This window comes from Furipterus horrens, unplaced genomic scaffold, assembly GCF_987537825.1.
Source record: "Furipterus horrens unplaced genomic scaffold, mFurHor1.1.pri manual_scaffold_7, whole genome shotgun sequence".
Lineage (NCBI taxonomy): Eukaryota > Metazoa > Chordata > Mammalia > Chiroptera > Furipteridae > Furipterus > Furipterus horrens.
The window spans coordinates 29805649-29824772 of NW_028327177.1; the positions used below are offsets into that span (position 1 = coordinate 29805649).

General features: G+C 36.7%; 1 protein-coding gene across 2 annotated transcripts in view; it reads right to left on the reverse strand.

The window, feature by feature from the left end:
* CPQ (carboxypeptidase Q) overlaps window positions 1-19124 on the reverse strand; it is a 441869-nt gene that overhangs the window by 352035 nt on the left and 70710 nt on the right. For both annotated transcript variants that reach the window (XM_090282787.1, XM_090282789.1), the window contains exon 2: window positions 2954-3414. In XM_090282787.1, coding sequence (XP_090138913.1) covers window positions 2954-3383 — 430 coding nt within the window. In that variant the 5' untranslated portion in view covers window positions 3384-3414. The remainder of the gene's footprint in view (window positions 1-2953; window positions 3415-19124) is intronic.

Below are 19124 nucleotides of genomic sequence, written 5' to 3' on the forward strand. Positions count from 1 at the left end.
TAAAGAGTTAATGTCAATCTATCACAAACTTCAAAAAACAAACAAAAAAAAAGACAAAGTAATAGTTTCTCACTAATTCCTTGAGGTCAGAATTATCCTGATACCAAACCAGAAAGAAATCTCACACACACAAAAAAAACTCCACACCAATATCCCTTATGAATGTAGATGTAAAACAATTGAACCAAATACTAGCAAACTGAATTCAGTAACAAAAATATTATACACCATAACAAAATAGGACTTATCCCAGAAATGCAAGGTAGGTTTAAGATCTGAAAATCAATTAAAGTGATATACTTGATTCAATGGGTGAAGAATAGTCTTTTCAACAGATAATGTTGAGACAACTGAATAACCACATGCAAAAAACTGAAGCTTGATTCCTACCTCACACAATTTATAAAAGCCGGCTCAAAGATCTAATAAGTGCTAAAACTGTAAAATTCTGAGAATAAAATAAAAAAAATAAATCCTTATGACCTTGGTTTAGAGACAATGGTTTCTTAGATATAAGACCAAAAGTACAAGCAACAAAAGAAACTTAAATAAATTGTACTAAATCAAAATACTACCATCAAGCAAATGAAGACAAACCATAGAATGGGAGAGAACATCAGTAAATCATAATCTAATAAGGGATGCATATCCAAACACAACTCTACAATAAAAATTCAAATAACCCATGATAATAAAAACTTGGCAAAGGATTTGAATAGACACTTCTCCAAAGATATACAAATGGCTAATAAAAATATGGAAGCATGCTCATATCATTAGTCACTAAGAAATGTAAATCAAAAACACAATGAGATATCATTTCACATCCACTAGGATGGCTATGACTTAGATGATAACTAGCGTAGGCAAGTATCTATAAAAATTAGACTACATTAGAGGAAACGTGAAATTGTGCAGCCACCTTTGAAAAATTTGGCAGTTCTTCAAGAAGTTAAATATAGAGTCACCATATGACCCATCAATACTACCCCTTGATATACAAGGTCTGTCCTAAAAAATCCAGCCATAGTTAATATAACAACAGATTGTGCAAAATCGATGTAACCTGGCAGCCAAGGAGAGTGGACTGGGATGCACATGCGTGAACACTGGCAACTTCACTGTACTAATTAGTGGAAGTGGTAGACACTATTGAGTGAGCATGTATACTGCATAGCCATTGCATTCAAAATGACTGAGAAAGTAGAGCAACAAATCTCCATCAAATTTTGCATTAAGCTTGAACATTCCTCCACAGGAACTATTCAGATGATGCAGAAGACCGCAGCTATGGGCAACTGGCGACTGGCAGCTTTATCACGACAATGCACCTGTTTATGCATCACGTCTCATGCAGAGATTTCTGATGAAACATCAAATCACCCAGGTGACTCAGGCTCACACAGCCCAGCTTTAGTGCCCTGCAACTTCTGGCTTTTCCCAAAACTAAAATGACCTTTGAAAGGGAAGAGATTTCAGACTGTCGATAAGATTCAGAAAAATATGACAGGGCAGCTAATGGCAATTGGGAGGACTGTGTGAGGTCCCAAAATGCCTACTTTTCAGGGGACTGAGGTGTCATTGTCCTATGTACAATGTTTCCTGTACCTGTTATTTTCTTCAATAAATGTCCCTATTTTTATTACATGGTTGGTTACTTTCTGGACAGACCTCACATACCCAAGAGAAATGAAGCCTATGTCCATAAAAGAACTTATGCATAAATGTTTATAGCAGCATTATTCATAATAGCCAAGAGATTTTTTAAAATGTTTAACAACTGATGAAGGGATAAGTAAAGGTGGTATATCCATAAAATGGATTATTCAGCAATAAAAATGAATTAAGTACTGATACATTCTATAACATGGATGACCCTGGAAAAATTTATGCTTTGTGAAAAAAGCCATCTACAAAAGACAACATAGTGCATTATTCCATTCATATAAAATACCCAGAATGGGCAAAACCATAAAGACAGAGAGCCTAGGGCTTAGGACGGTTGGAGGAGAGAGGGATGGAGAGTAACTGCTAACGAATTTCTTTTGGGCCTGATAAAAATGGCCTCCAATTACATTGTTGTGGTAGTTGCATGACTCTGTCAATATACTAAAAACCACTGAATTGTATATTTTAAATTGGTGAATATTATGGTATGTCAATATCTCAAAAAAAAAAAATTAAAAATATCCTGACCATCATTTAATTCTCTACTAGGTATTTTTCTTGGCATTAGATAAGATTAAATGGTTCCAAAAACTTTTTAGAAAAGGCCAACTAGTTTCTATAAACTAGTTCCTTTGCCATGGATAAAAGTCCATGAATACATTTAAGACTGCCTGATAGCTCACTGTAGACTGGTACTATATCTTTAATCCAGGCATTTACATTGTCTAATGAAGCTGAGCACTGTGCTAATAAGTAAAGGTAGAACTCCACCCTGGATAATTCCTTGCATTAGAGGACTCGTGTTCTGTAAAAATAATTAACTCAAATCAATTCAATGTGCAAAGTTCTGTTTTCTGCCTCACTAATTTTAAGAAATTCTGCACACTGAAGTCACTTGGAAGAAGTCATAGTTTTTCTATCCTATTAACATATATCTCAATTTTCTACAGAATAATATTAATGTTACACTACATAAAAATTATCAAGTGATAAGACTGATAAGTATCACATACCAATATCTGTATATTCTTCATTTGAAAAATGACCCTACACAATCAGCTTTCTTTTAAGAAAGTAGAGGAAGATAGAAAGGGAGAGAAGGAAGAAGGGGGAAAAAAAGAATGTAACAGAGAACTCATTAAAGCAATGGAATAGGAAATAGTTACATTTTCATTCTTATGACCTAAGTTATAATATGAATCCTGCATACCATAATAAATTAGGTCGTATGACATTAGTTTTATAAAATACACAGCAAGCTGACTTGAGAAAAAACAAGTGATACCTTCTGGAGGAGTCCCAATGCTGCTTCCAAGGCCCAGAATAACCATCTTGTGCATTCTTGGCTCCAGCATTATAGCAGACTCTTCTCCCCTTTCCCAGTGGGGTATTTTGACTGGCTCCAGGTGGACATTCTCCAGCCCATCTTCCTTTAGGTTTTGGTACATGATTTGAATGGCCTTTTCTAGACTCTTGGAGCCACTTAATCTGGGTCCAACAGTATCAACCAGAAGTGCCAAACGCTCATAGGATCTGTTCTGGGCTTTACCAAAAACAGCAAGGTCTATGATTGCTTTAGCAATATGTCCATAGTGGGCTATTTCTTCTTTTATTTCTTCAAAAGTCCTCTGTGAGGTGTCATTCCTGTGTACAGCTTTGCCAGAGTTCAAAAATAAAAGGTGAACACCAACATATGTGAAGAGGAGAAACTTCATTTTTTCCAGATTGTTTTCTTCCTAAAATAACCTATGTAAATAAGAAACAGGTTTTAGGTAAAGATTCTCACAGCTATCTGCTCATAACTTAAAAACTGCTTTTACAGGATTGCCCACCCCAAGTTCCACCATCAAATTCAGGTACCATAACTTCTAGTAATGAAGAAGTAAAGAAGTGTTTCATTGGCCTTACTAATGAGGCAGAATTTATTAAAATCATACATGTTACCTAGTAATTATGCTTAAAATATGCTAAAAATTAAAATAAAAAGAATACTAGGCCAGTACACATTTATGATAAAAACTCTCATCACAGTAGAAATAGAGGGAACATCTCACCATAATAAAGGGTGTATAGAGAAAACCACAGTAAACACCATACTCAAGGGGGAAAAACTAAAAGCATTTCCCTTAAGATCAGGAACAAGACAGGGATATCCACATTCACCACTCTTATTCAACATAGTACTGGAAGTCCTAGCTACAGCAATCAGACAAGAAGAAGAAATAAAAGGCATTCAAATGGGAAAGGAAAAAGTGATACTGTATATTGAGAACCCTAAAGAGCCACCAAAAAATTATCAGAACCAATAATTAATTCAGTAAAGTAGCAGGATATAAAATAAATATTCACAAATAGGTTGCATATTTATAGACCAATAATGAGCTATCAAAAAGGGAAACTAAGAAAGCAATCCCATTTATAACAACATCAAAAAAATAAAATACATAGGAATAAATTTAAACAAGGATGTAAAAGACATGCACATGAAAAATTATAAGACATTGAAGAAAGAAATTGAATAAGATATTAATAAATGGAAGCATACATATACCATGCTCTTGGATATGAAAAATTAACATTGTTAAAATGTCCATGATACCCAAAGCTGCTTTCATTTTTGTTATAACTATTTATGTGCATAGATTCTTTATTTCGATAGTGACCATAATAATGCTTGTTTTTTTATGATTCATTTTTTTTAAAATTTTATTGTTGTTCTATTTCAGTTGTCCTAATTTTCCCAGTTGCTCTCCACTGACTTACCCACCCACCCTCACTCCCACAGTCAATCCCCACCCTGTTGTCCTTGTCCATGGGTCATTTATACCTGTTTGTTAACTAGACCCTCCCCTTCTTTCCCTTCTTCTCCCCCTCACTGTCAGCCTTTCCTTGTTTCCGTGCCTCTGGTTCTATTTTGTTCATTTGTTCATTTTGTTCATTAGGTTCATCTTATAGATGAGATGATATAGTATTTGTCTTTCACCACCTGGCTTATTTCACTTAGCATAATACTCTCCAGTCCCATCCATGCTGTTGTGAAATGTGGGAGTGTCTTCTTTCTTTCTGCTGCATAGCATTCCATTGTTTAAATGTACCACAGTTTTTTTATACACTTATCTACTGATAGGCACTTAGGCTGTTTCCAGCACTCGGCTATTGTAAATAATGCTGCTATAAACATAGGGGTGCAGAGGTTCTTTTGAGTTTGTGTTTCAGGATTCTTTGGGTATAATCCAGCAGTGGAATCACTGGATCAAAAGACAGTTCCATTTTTAGTTTTTTGAGGAAATTCCATACTGTTTTCCACAGTGGCTGCACGAGTCTGCATTCCCACCAACCGCGCACTAGGATTCCTTTTTCTCCACATCCTCGCCGGCACTTGTTTGTTGATTTGTTTATAATGGCCATTATGACTAGTGTAAAGTGGTATCTCCTTGTGGTTTTAATTTGCATCTTTCTGATGGCTAGTGATGTTAAGCATCCTTTCTATGCCTATGGGCCCTCTGTATGTCCTTCTTGAAAAAGTGTCTGTTCAGGCCCTTTGCCTAGTTTTTAATTGGATTGTTTGTCTTCCTGGTGTTGAGTCATGAGTTCTTTATATATTTTGGAGATCAAACCCTTCTCTAAGGTATCATTGGCAAATATGTTTTCCTATATGGTTGGTTCCCTTTTCATTTTGATGATGTTTTCTTTAGCCATGCAGAAGTTTTTTAGTTTGATGTAGTACTATTTGCTTATTCTTTCCCTTATTTCCCTAGGAGATACATCGGCTAACATATTGCTGCATGGGACATCTGAAACTTTATTGCCTATGTTTTCCTCTAGGACTTTATAGTGTCATGGCTTACATTTAAGTATTTTGTCCATCTTGAGTTTATTTTGCTGTTTGGTGTAAGTTGGTGGTATAGTTTCATTTTTTTCATGTACCTTTCTAGTTCTCCCAACACATTTGTTGAAGAGGCTATTTTAACCCATTTTGTGCTCCTGCCCCTTTTGTCAAATATTACTTGACCATATAGACCTGGGCTTATTTATGGGCTCTCTACTTTGTTCCATTGATCTATTTTTCTGTTCTTATGCCAGCACCAGACTGTTTCATTATAGTGGCTTTGTAATGTAGTTTGATATCAGGTATTGTGATCCCTCGTACTTTTGTTCTTTCTCAAGATTGCTAAAGCTAATTGGGGTCATTTTTGGTTCCATATAAATTTTTGAAGTATTTGTTCTAAATCTGTGAAATATGTCATTGATATTTTAATAGGGTTTGCATCAACTGTATAGACTGCTTGGGTAGTAAGGACATTTTAATGATGTTAATTCTTCCAGTCCACAAACAAACACAATATATGCTTCCATTTATTTGTATATTCCTTAATTTCTTTCTCCAGTGTTCTGTAGTTTTCCGAATACAGATATCTTACCTCCTTGGTTAAGTTTATTTCTAGGTACTTTATTTTTCTTGATGCTGTAGTAAGTGGAAATTTTCCTTGTTCATGTTTCTGATATTTCATTGTTGGTGTACAAAAATGCCTTCAATTTCTGAATATTGACTTTGTATCCCACTATTTTGCCAAATTCACTTATTAGGTTGAGTAGTTTTTGGTGGAGCCTACAGGGTTTTCTATATACACTATCATGTCATCTGCAAACAATGACAGTTTTACTTCCTCATTTCCAATTTGGACACCTTTTAGTTCTTTTTCTTGTTTGATTGCTGTGGCTAGAAGTTCCAATGCTATGCTGAATAAAAGTGGTGAAAGTGGACACTCTTGTCTTGTTCCTGATCTCGGGGGCAAAGCTTTTAGTTTCAAGACATTGTGACCTGAGAAGATGCTTGATATTATTTCAATTTTCTTGAATTTCAATTTTCTTCAATTTTCTCTAAATTACTTGAATTTGTTAAGGTTTGTTTTGTGCCCTACCATGTGGTCTGTCTTTGAAAATGTCTCATATGCATTTTTAAAGAATGTATATTTTGCTTTTTTGGGGTGAAAAGTTCTGTATATATCAATTAAGTCCATTTGATCTAGAGTATAGTTCAGTGCCACAATATCCTTGTTGATTCTTTGCTTGGAAGATCTATCCATTGTTGACAGTAGAGTATTAAAATCCCCTACTATGAGTGTGTTACTGTTGATCTTTTTTGAAATCCTCCAAGATTTTCCTTATGTATTTGGGTGTTCCTATGTTGGGTGCATATATGTTTACAAGGGTTATAACTTCTTGATGGATTATTCCCTGAAGTATTAAGAAATGTCCTTCTTTGTCTCTTTTTATGGCCTTTGTTTTGAAATCTATTTTATCTGATATAAGTATTGCTACCCAGTTTTTTTTTAATGTCCATTTGCTTAAAATATTTTTTTTCCATCTCTTCATTTTCAGTCTGTGTAGATCGGTTGTTCTGAGGTGGGTCTCTTGTAGACAGCGTATATGTGGGTCGTGCTTTCTAATCCATTCAGCTACTCTATGTCTTTTGATTGGAGCATTTAATCCATTTACATTTAAGGTTATTAGTGATAGGTACTTATTCATTGCCATTTTCCCCTTAGTACCATTGTTCTCTCTCTCTCTTTTTTCATCTTCTTAAAGCAGTCCCTTTAGAATCTCTTCTAATGCTGATTTGGTGGAGATGTATTCTTTTAGTCTTTTGTCTGGGAAACTCCTTATTTCACCTTCTATTTTAAATGAGAGCCTTTCTTGGGTAGAGTAGTCTTGGTGCAGGCCTTTGCTTTTCATTACTTGGAATATTTCTTGCCATTCCCTTCTGGCTTATAGTGCTTCTGTTGAGTAATCAGCTGATAGCCTTATCAGAGCTCCCTTGTATGTTATTAGCTGTTACTCCCTTGTTTCCCTTAAGATTCTCTCTTTGTCTTTAAGTTTTGACATTTTAATTATGATGTGTCTTGCAGTGGGCCTCTTTGTGTTCATCTTCATTGGGACCCTCTGTGCTTCCTGGACCTGCGTGACTTTTTCTTTCATCAAGTTAGGGAAGTTTTCTGCCAATACTTCTTCAAACAGGTTTTCTATCCCTTGCTCCTCTCCTCTCCTTCTGGTATCCCAATGATATGAATATTATTATGATTCATATTGTCCTGCAGTTCTCTTAAACCCTCTTTGTTCTTTTTCAGTGTTTTATTGATTTTGTTGCTCTGTCTGGAATTTTTTTCTACCTTGTACTCCAGCTCACTGATTCAATTCTCTGTTTCATCTAGCCTGCTTTTAATTCTTTCTACTATGTTCTTTATTTCAGATATTGTATGTTTCATTTCCTCTTGGCTCTTATTGATCGTTTCTATGTCCTTCTTCACACTGGTGTAGTTCACAGTAAGTTCCTTATAGCTTCCCTGGAGTTCATTGTAGTTCTCACAGAGCTCATTAAGCATCCTTATGACCATTATTTTGAACTCACTGTCTGATAGTTTACTTGATTTTATTTCATTTAGCAGTCTTTTTGGGGGATTCCTCCTTTCCTTTTGACAGGAGGTTGTCTCTTTGTCTCCTCTTTTTATATTACTCTTCTTGTTTGTTTCTGCTTCTTAGATTGATCTGCCTTGACTCCCTGTCTTCATGGTGTGCCCTTCTATAGTAGGAAACCCGTGGGATTCAGTTGTGCAATCACCTGGATCTCCTGAACTTGAATCTGATACTCTTGGAATGCCCTTTGTGCCATTTATGTGGGCTCTCTGGTTGTAATTGGGTTTTGGTTGTTGTTGGGTCATTCTTTGGTAGGTCCTTCCCTCTAGCTGGCTGATTAAGAGCCACTCCACCCACCACATCTTGTATGATGTTGTATAAGTGCTTGCCAGAACAAGGCCAAACAGCCCAGGAAACAAACCCATCCCTGCAAAAATATACCCCACCCCCCAATCACACTATCAACAGCAAATGAGCCAATATTAATAAAGGTGTGAAGAGATTAATACTATTATAAGAAAGTAAAAATGAATATGAGATGACTAATTGAAAGAAAAATGATTTTGGGAGGGTAGAAGAAGGGGCAATAATAAGAGTAGGGAATAGAGAGACTCAGCAAAGAGAGAAAGAAAGTAAAAAAGGGAAAGAAGAAGGAAGAATAGAGTAAGAGAAAGGAAGCATATGGCATTAGATTTAAACAGAAATTTAAAAAAAAAACTATATATATATATATATATATATATATAGTGAGAGAGAGAAAAAATAGGAACCAAATTGGAGAAAAAGATCCACCACAGCACTATCAACAACAAATGAGCAAAGATTAATATAGGCAGGATGGGAATAAGTGGGGAAAAAGAAAGAAAGAAAGAAAAGCTTAAGAGATGTCTTGAGGAAAGGGTAGTGATTTTGAGAGCATAGAAGGAGAAGGAATACTAAGAGTGAGGAATGAAAAACAGGCTAAGACAGGGAAAAATTCAAATTTAAAATAAAAATAAAAACTAAAGGACAGGGGGAAGGCAAAATAGAGTAGGAGAGGGGAATGGTAAAATTTGAGATTTGAAATACAAAAATAGTGAAAATCTATAAATAAAATTAAAGAAATGCAACAATCTCCACCATATTCACAACCAATGAGCAAAGACTGATAAAGGTGCAGGGAGAATAAGGGTATTTTAAGAATGGGGAAAAGAATGTGAAATGATTGATGACAAGAAAAATGGTTTTGAGAGGCTGGAGGGAGGAGAAATAGTAAGACTGCAGAATGAAAACAAGTCATAGCAAGAGAGAAAATAGAATTTAATATAAGAATAATAAGAGGAAATAAGGTAAAATGGAGTAAGAGAAGGGAGGAGCAAAATATGAGATTTAAAATAATTTATAAAAACTAGTGACTTAATATGCACAAACTTGTAGGACAAGAAATGGATGTTAAAAAACTATGCAAGAGAGAAAATAATGCAAATCATGAAGAAGACCATGGTGGAATTTGTCTCAGTATTATCTAGTGTTTACCATTTCTTCTCTTTCTGGATCCACTCCTGATGCTGTCAGATGGTAAACTGGGTCTGGCCCTAGGCAGCCTGTTTGAGACTACCAGTGATACACAGTCTGTGGCTGTCTCCTTCAATTGTTAATCTAGTCAGTCTGTAATCAGCACTCTGGCTGAATAACCACAGGGTGGGGCAGAGTAATTCCTGTGGGAAGGGCTATTGTTTCCCCTTAGGCTGGTACACCTTGGAGGGGACTGCTTTGCCTGAGAAAGATGGTTTTTGCAGTATGGGGGATGATTCAGCACAGGGATCCTGTTGGCTGCTCCCTCATTTCTCTCCCCAAAGCCACAATCCCCAGACTCTCCTCAAGTGTCTCTAATCCACTCTACCCACCACTACCACCCCAATTTGCTGGAGCCCAAAGTTAGTGAGTGCAAATGAAATTTTTATGCATTGGCCCTTTTAGAGGATCTCTGTGACTCCAGCTGTCTCTCCCTTGCAGATAGAAATTCCACTGGTTTTCACAGCAGGGTGTTATTTAGATTCATTTAGGCTCTGGTGCTATAGGTTGGGGAGTCCAGACTGGAGTTTAGACCCCATATTTAGGGAAGTCCCCTGGCTGCTGAAATTTCCCTCTGTAACTTCAGCTATTGCCTATGGGAGCCCAGATAAACTTCTTGCGTCTCCTCTGCACTCTGTATCTGTCACGTTGTGGTGAAGTGGTTTCTTCTGTCTGTCCGTGGTTATTAGGCTTCTCTCCATCTATTGTTAAATTGGTTATTCCAGGTAATTTCTCTATAATTTAGCTGTGATTCCAGATTGGTCCTGGGAGGAGGTTAATATAGTTTCCACTTACTCCTCACCATCTTGGATCTCCCTGATTCCATTTTTATGAAAAGTCCATAACAAGCAAATTTGATGCCTTCTTGGCCATTACAATTCTGTACACTCTCCCAGCTCTGCTCTGGTCCCATAAACTGGCATTCTCTAAGTTTGCTCTCTTCCTTTTCTATCAGTGTATTTTTATACTGAAGATAAATCTTTCATGGTCAATAAGTGCCTTGAACTGATGTACCCAAGACTGGATGGCACCTCCACTTTGTTAACTGCAGATTTGATGACTTGGAGTCCTTTATGCCCTAAAAAATCTGTTTATGGAAGAATGAGCTTCATTAATGGGTTTGCCACAAAGTCACTCTTAATGATGTTCTCTTTACTCATTTAATTGCATTAATCAAGCCCAGTGATTCAGCAAAGTTCACCACACAAGGCTCTGCTTTGCAGACTCCTATGAGAGAAATTCAGCTGCAGTTTCTGTCCACTGCATGTATGTAGCTATTCAAACTGTGCTGTACTCAGCCAGCACCTGCTGGATGTGGAGACGGTAGGCGTGTAAAATTTTGCTGATTTTTTTAAAGGCACTCATTACCATCACATAGCTGAAAAATAAAACGGCATCCTTTTCTTATTAACAAAAAGGAAATAATGCTTGTTTTAAAAAGCTAACTTTTATTAAGCAGTCAAAATATTCACCAAATTGCAATTTATTTTTGGAAGTACATTTTCTAACGTACTATTAGCGCAAAAAAAGTTAATAAACCATTTATTAATTAAGACTAACCACATATATTTCTTCTCATTAAAAATTCTCTAAGCAAACATTCATTAATGATTTCACAGTACATTTCTATTGATGGATGAGAATCATATAATTGACAGCATTGTGGAGATACAAGGGAGCTTGGGGATCCTAGTTCATACCCTTGTTTTTTAGAAAGTTAATCAAGGCTTTTGTTGTGATTCCCAGGCAGCAGATAAACCAGCAGCTACAATCAACCAGGTAAATGGAGCAACTAGCACAGACTACCCAAAGGATTAAGAATTATTTTCTTAGAAGAAACTGTATGCATTTACATACAATAGAAACCCAATAAAGAATACCCAAATGCAGTCTGAGAAGCAAATAACTATAATAAAATATATATATTCAAGCAGACTCATGCAGAGTCACATGAGAACACAGAGAAGAACAAAGGGTATCATGAAAAGCTATAGAGGAAACATATATCTCCTAACAGCCTTAAGGAACAGCTGAAAGAAGGAATGGCCCCTCTGATGGATCACTGAAATATCATCCTTAGTCACATTCTGGTTTAAAGATATGTTCAGAAAAATAAACAGTGCCTAAGTCTATCATTGTTACATCTTTTTGCATGTATGTCAATTGAATTATTGGATGACCTCCCATTTTGATAAGAATACTTAATGCCTCCTAACTTAATCAGTTAAATTAATTTTTACAAAAAAATGATATAATTACTTTAAAACAAAAACTGATACATGTGTCATTCTGAATAACTTAACTACACTGTATCTTCACATCCTACAAATGAAATAAATGCTTATTTTTTTAAAGTAGGTTAATTTAAAGATGACGGTTTGTTACCTTTTAATGAATCAGTTTTCCTCAGAGTATAATACTGGTACTTTAGAAAGTTTACTAAGATTATAGGCACAAAACAACAAACTACATAAAAAATCACCTAGAACACTGTACATAAGTATACACATATTAGTTGGTTCTAAGCTTGGATTTCCCTGGAACATAATTAAAAATTACTGATATGATTCTTGGATAGAAAATGTAATTTTCCAATGGAGCACTACAAGAATCTGTTACTTATTTATTTTTATTGATTAACTTTTTGAGAGAGAGAGAGAAAGAAACATCAATTTGTTGTTTCCCTTATCTATGCTCTCCCTGGTTGGTTCTTGTATGTGCCCTGACCAGGTATCGAACCCACAACCTTGGGGTACAGGGACGATGCGCTAACCAACTGAGCTACCCAGTCAGGGCATAAATTTTTTTCATTAGTTTTGTTTTTTAGAAATGTACATTATCCCAACTAAAATATGTTTCATTAATAAATAGTAGAAAATTATTATTATTATTAACTGCCTATATTTGGAAAGGTAATAAGAATGGAACAAAATGTTTCTATATCACATTCCACTTACAATACACTGTAAAATATAATATGTAATTTGAAAACATGGAGATTATAACCAATAACTGAGAACAACTTAAAGAAGTTGTCTCCTAATTCATACATTTAGGGTCATCATACACGAAAAAATTCACTCTAGACCTAGAGTCAATCCAAATAAGAAAGATGAGCAAAGGCACCAGTTTATTTTCATAAAAAGACTGAAAACCTAGCCTTCCTCAGTGTGAAAAAGTAGAAATATTTTAACATATAAAATCAAGAAGGGTTTGGATTAGATGAATACAGATTTACTAATAAATCCTTTCATATTAGTACCAGGAGACACCCTGGCTGGTTTGGCTCAGTGGATTGAGCGTCGGCCTGCGAGCTAAGTGTCGCTGGTTCAATCTTCCAGTCAGGGCACATCAGAGAAGGAAAACTCTGACTCCAAAAAACCTCCGCTGCCTTGCAGCATACCTCTTCAGGGGAAAGGCTAAGGGAGTAAACCCCGACAGAAAATCCGGAGCCGGAGTCCCTAAGGCGGTTTGGCGTTGTAGTCAACACCGGCAACTCCTGCGGCGCACCTGAAGCCAAGCTGTATTGACTCCGTCTTTCCCTTGGACCCTTCAGCTGCAAAGAGAGGGGGGGTCTGCTGCATGGGCAACAGCAGACCCTTCATATCACCCTGCCCAGGCTCTGTAGCTTCAGCTTCACTGGAGAGGACACTCCAGCGTCATCGCAAGATGTCGATTCAACACGGGAGGAGACAGATACCGTGTCACTCCCGAGTCGGACTGCACAGTCATTCTCGGCGGTGCAGATAGACTCTTAAGAAGCTAAGAAGCTACACCATCGTCTCTCGAGACGGACGGCTGCCGACGACGAGTACCAGGAGATAAGCCCTCATAGTTCAGAGCTAATTTTAGGAAAATCAAAATGTACATTTCAACAGTGAGTATAAATATATAAGTAGTTTACCTAAGAAAGGAGAAGACTGGATAAAATCATGAATGATACAGTCATTGGAAGCTGAAGCCTTTAAATCTACCACAAAGTATTGGCACCATATTGACCTAAGCAAGTAAATTTCCATATGGGATCACCAGGGGGGTTTACTCATCTGGGAGACTGTTAGTCTGTCCCCATTCAGAAATTCACATGTCCCTATACAGTCATTCAGTCAAATAAAATTAAGCACTATTTTTCTACAGTCTGCAAACGAGCCAATAAATCTATGGTAATCAATAAAAACAAATAGTATTATTCAGCTCAAACATTTCCTCTTTATTAATTGTAAAAGATGTTTTGTTCTGTGTCATAACTTCATGTCTCCATTCATTTAACAAAAAGTTATTGAGCACCTACTAAGCACTGAAGACACAAATGTGCAGGATAATTGCCACACCCACAAGGGGCTACCAAGTATAATGAAAACACAGATAATGTAAAAATCCCTATACCTGAGGCAGTTCCAACGTTCTGTGAGAACAGTGGAGAGGAGGAGGGTTAGGAGGACGCATGCTTGAGCCGATGTGTGAAGAATAAACACAAGTTTACTTATGGGCATGTGAAAAAGGTGGGAGTGGCACTGAAGAAAAGATAACCAAAGGGGAGCAACCCATACGAAGTAGAAGCTCTACAAAACACAGCCTCCAGAGGAAACAGCACGTAGCTGGATGGTAAGGGGCGGGGATTGGTGGAAGATACAACATTGATAAGAAGGGAGCAAAATGCCTCGGGAGCTGTGACAGATACAGTGAACAACTCCTATCCCTCAGGCAGCCAGGAAAGGAAGAAAGGAAAGTTTCTATGTTTTCACTAACTCCTGCACCCTAGCATGAAGAATTCACCCAGATGCCACATCAGGACAAGGAAAGCATAGGAAGTACCTCAAAATCCCCAAACAAGCCACTACTTACTCCGCAAAATTTTCAGAGGGAAAAATAACCCATGTTTACAAAAGATGCATTAGTCAGGCATTCATTTACAGACACTCAAGATCTTCTTCTGTTTAAAATCCCTAAAATACTAAGAAACCAGTTGACCAATAAAATAAAATAAAATCTAGTGCACTATCAAGCAATTATAGGATATTTGAAATGTTTTTTTTAAATATTCTTTGTTCTTATACACAAAAGGTTGAAGTCATTGTCCCTCTCTTGAATTCAAACTGTGGAAACAAATGTTATCCTCTTCAAAATGTTCTACTTTGAAAATCCATATTGTATCATGCCTTTAAATTCAGAAACAGATACTCAAAGGCAACTTTGGAGAACTATTTGAAAAAGACTTGAGTTTCATGGATTGTCTTCACAATCCATAGTTACAGATAATCTTTTTCATAAAAAGAGATAAAAATTCTTCATAATGTCATTTTCATTCTTTTCTACTTCAATCTGGAAGCAAACTAAAGCAAAACCAATTTTTCTCCTACTGTGAATTATTCTAATAATAGCTCTGTATTTTGAGAAAACACAACAAAACCCTTTGCTTCTATTTCTAAATATTTTCCTTAAAATATCATTGTTTGAAAATGCCTCCAGCTATGATAGAAATGCCAAAAAGAATAGGCTAAGTGAAGTGGAAAAGGACACAATGAAGAGAATGTGCTAAAAGACAGAAGGAATACGATTTAGGATCTGAGATTTTTATTGACACTTTACTGTGTCACTTTTTCTCCTAAAGACTGAATATACTACTTACATGAAAACTTAAAATATTTCTCTTAAGCCTTCCATTGCTAAACAGAATTTACTGCTATAAGCTTAACCCTTAGTCTTCAGTCTAGAGCATCTAGCAGATTTGAAGACCAGAAATGCTAAATCCTAGCACAGACACTGGCACATTGAAATTCACTTCCAAACACCTGTTAACTCTCCTGGATTTATAATAATTAGCCCTTTAACCATCTTAAGGAAAATTTGTTTCCTTACTAAATTCAAAATTCAAATAATACTGGATTTCTGTTTTCCATAGCTTTTATTCCAATTATTCCATTGTTCCAGAAAGTTCATTGAGAGATTGCTATATGCCAGGAACTGCTCAAGAATTTGGAGAAAATACGAAACTAAGTCTCAGTTCCTACTACTAGCACGCACTGTTAATTACCTATTCAATAATCATCTTCCCTTTTCTTGCTAATCAAACCCCAATTTTGTATAAAGTGTGAAGTGTCCAGCCTCATTAATCTAAGCCAGTTGTTCTTAATATGGATAGTACTATTCCAGGAGGAACTTTGCAAGGTGGATAGGGGGGCATTTCTGGTTGTCATAAGAGTATGTGGATCCTACTAGTAATTGGTTGGCAGGTGCCAGTGACCCTAGCCATACTGCTACATAAGGGACAATCTTTTATACCAAGAATTCTTCTGTATTCCAACAGATTTTTAAAATACAAAAAAACCTATTACCTGAGCCTTGAATCTAACTAAATATAACAAAAAATAGTTTTGTACAGTTTCAATGCAAGTTGACTTTTTCAAGGAACAACTACCATGTATATCAAGAAAGGACTGTAGTTTTGTTCAGAACTTGACAAAGAGTTGGTCATTATTTCAGTAAAACACCGAAGACTAGGCAGTGTCTGGTATTGGAAACACCACCACCACACCCCTGGGCTGGTCTGCATCTGTTGCCATCACATCCGCCAGGCAAGCATCTGACTATGTCATCATGTCATCTACTGTAGTCATGCCTCGGAATTTACATTTTGAAATACTGTACCTCATTAAAAATTATTTTTCTTTAATTTCTCCTTTATATTACAATTAGGATAGCAGACTGATTTATTTGAAAATATACATACAGAGTACCTATGATGGTTACTTTAGGATAATAGAGCAGGCATTAGAAATTCTTTTATTTATTTATTTATTTAAAGAATTGTTGCACCCTGACTGGTGTGACTCAGTTAGTTGGGCATCATCCCACAAAGTGAAAGGTCACTGGTTCGATTCCCTGTCAGGGCACATGGTTGGGTTCTGTGTTCAGTCCCTGGTCTAGGCGTGTGCGATAGGCAACCTTTCGATGTTTTTCTCTCACATCGATGTTTCTCTCCCTTTCTTTCTCACTCCCTTCCCCTCTCTCTAAAAGTAGATAAATAAAATGTTGTTTAAAAAAGGAATCATTGCATCTAGTAGGATAGGAAACTAGTAATTTAAGTGAAATTAACAATTCTTTTCCTTACTATTCCAGCCTACCTTTCAGACCTGTGGGAGGCCCTGTGACCCAGTTCTCCCCAAAGCGACCCAAACAGAAGCAGCTGACAAGAAAGTGGTCACAATTCTAGAGCTGCATCAGCTGCTCTGTAACCGTGAGGGCAAGTCCAATGCAGCACCACCAACTTGCCGGTGATGTGAGAAAAATGAACTCCATTTGTTTCAGTCACTGTTAGTTGGATTTTCTGTTCCTTGCAGCTTGAATACATTTCCAACTGCTATACTACTTCAGGGTCTTCTTGGGGATCCATAATTAAATATAGTGTTTCTATTCATTAACACAATAAGCAAGGCCTGGGATCTAGCATAAGATCTACCTAGACTTCCCACATGTACCTAATTCTAAATATACAACACCAAACTCAGAATCTTCCTTTCAAACCTGCTCTTCCTTTGTTTCTCTCTCCCACTCCCAGTCAGTGAGCTAGAAACTCATTGCATTACTGAATTCTTTCCTCTCCCTCAGGAAGAACAGGTGAACAGTTGCCTGTAAGTCTACCATCAAATTCTTTCTTGACTAACTTCCCTCCCCTCCACCCTTACCATCACTTCCCAAGGTCAGACCTCATTATCCATCATTTGAAACACTTCTTCATGTGTCTCTCTGCCTTACATTCAGGTCCATTGCCACCGGATTTATCTTAAACCCAAAAGAATGACTCCTTTGTTAAAACATCTGTTTCCTCACCATTTACTATCAGTGTTATGGGTATGGTTTTCTAGTCTTCACAATCTCTCCCTGTTGTTCCCCAGTCTTTACATTGCAGCCCCAACAGGTTGTCTATTGGTCCTTGAAATTATAGAACACTCTTTATACTTCTCTGATTTTGCTCATGCTGTTTCCTCTGCTGAAAATGCCCCAGTTCATCAGTTTCCAACTCCTAGGCAGAACTATCTGCTGCCTTTTCAATAGCTCACTGTATGCTACATGTTTTTGTCTGTCACTTGGCTAGACATCACTTAATAGCAATAATGTTTTACTTTTAAAAAATTTAACAAGCATGTTCTCTGCAAGGAATAAGTTTTTATTTGTTTTGTATACTAAGCAAATCACACAATACCTATCAATAAATATTTATAGAATAAATGAATAAGTGCATCAAACAAGTATTTACATTTCACAACCGAAGTATACAGCTCTGATATATCATTTTAATGATTACTTTTTCATCAGATATTAGCTTTCTCCTCTAAACTATAGCATATCTACAAATTCCTTTTTATAAAGGGAGTCAGGAGACCTGGGACTTGGTCCTAGCTGTCTCTTTCTAGATGCATGACCTTGAACCATTTATGTGAAGTCTCTCTTCATGTTTAAAATGCAGGGTTGCATTTCAGCTCTAACACACTACTATGGTTTTTCTTAAATATTTAATATCAGTCATACTTTTCTTTATATTCCATGTTAGCTCTTGACTAAATCATTTTATAGCAAACTCTTTCTTAGTTGGTTCTTATATAAAAACTACTACTTAATCTGCCATTTTGTCTCCTCCCACTAGGCAGCTGAAATTGAACTCCCAAGGATCATAGAAGATGACTTGTTTCTTACTCCATTGGAAACATTTCATTTCCTATCATACTTGACCTCTGAAATATTTAACATTGTGGACAACCTCTCCTTATCCATACTCTTCTCGCTATATTTCTGCTCTCCTTCCCAATCTTTATTGTAGGGTCCCTTTCCTCCATCTATCCTTTAAAGTTTATTATTTCCTAGGGCTCTTCCCTTGACCCTCTTCTGATACACATTCTGATGGCAAGGTAGTTCCCTCCAAGGCTTCATTTACTATCTACAGCATGAGCTCATCTATAAGTTAACAAACTCTCATAGTTTAGATGCCCAAAGGCACCTCACATTCAACATACCCAAACCCTGCTCGTGATGTTTCCTCCAGAATCTGCTCTTCTTCCTGAACTTCTACTCTCAGGGTGTGGCCTTTCCATCACCCCATGATCCAGACCATTGAGGACATCTTCAGCCTCTTAATCACTATATGTTATGACATTTAACTTCTAAAAAGCCTTCAAAGCCATATTTCCTCTCTTGGTTTCTGGCCATGTTACCTTAACCTGAATTACCATGGCAATCTCCTTACTGATCTCCTTGACTCCAGCTGCCTCTTCTCCTAGACATTCTCTTTGCCGCAGTTATGATCTTTCTTCAAAATATTTATACTCCAAATGTCTGTATTCCCCACTAATCTGTGAACTCCATGTGGGAAAAGACTGTGTAGAATCCACATTTGAACCTCCAGAACACAGTGATGATCTAGGATTTAGTCGGTACTTAGTGAGCATAGGATGGAGTTAGTTTGGGAAGTGTCTAAGAGCTAGCAGGCATAT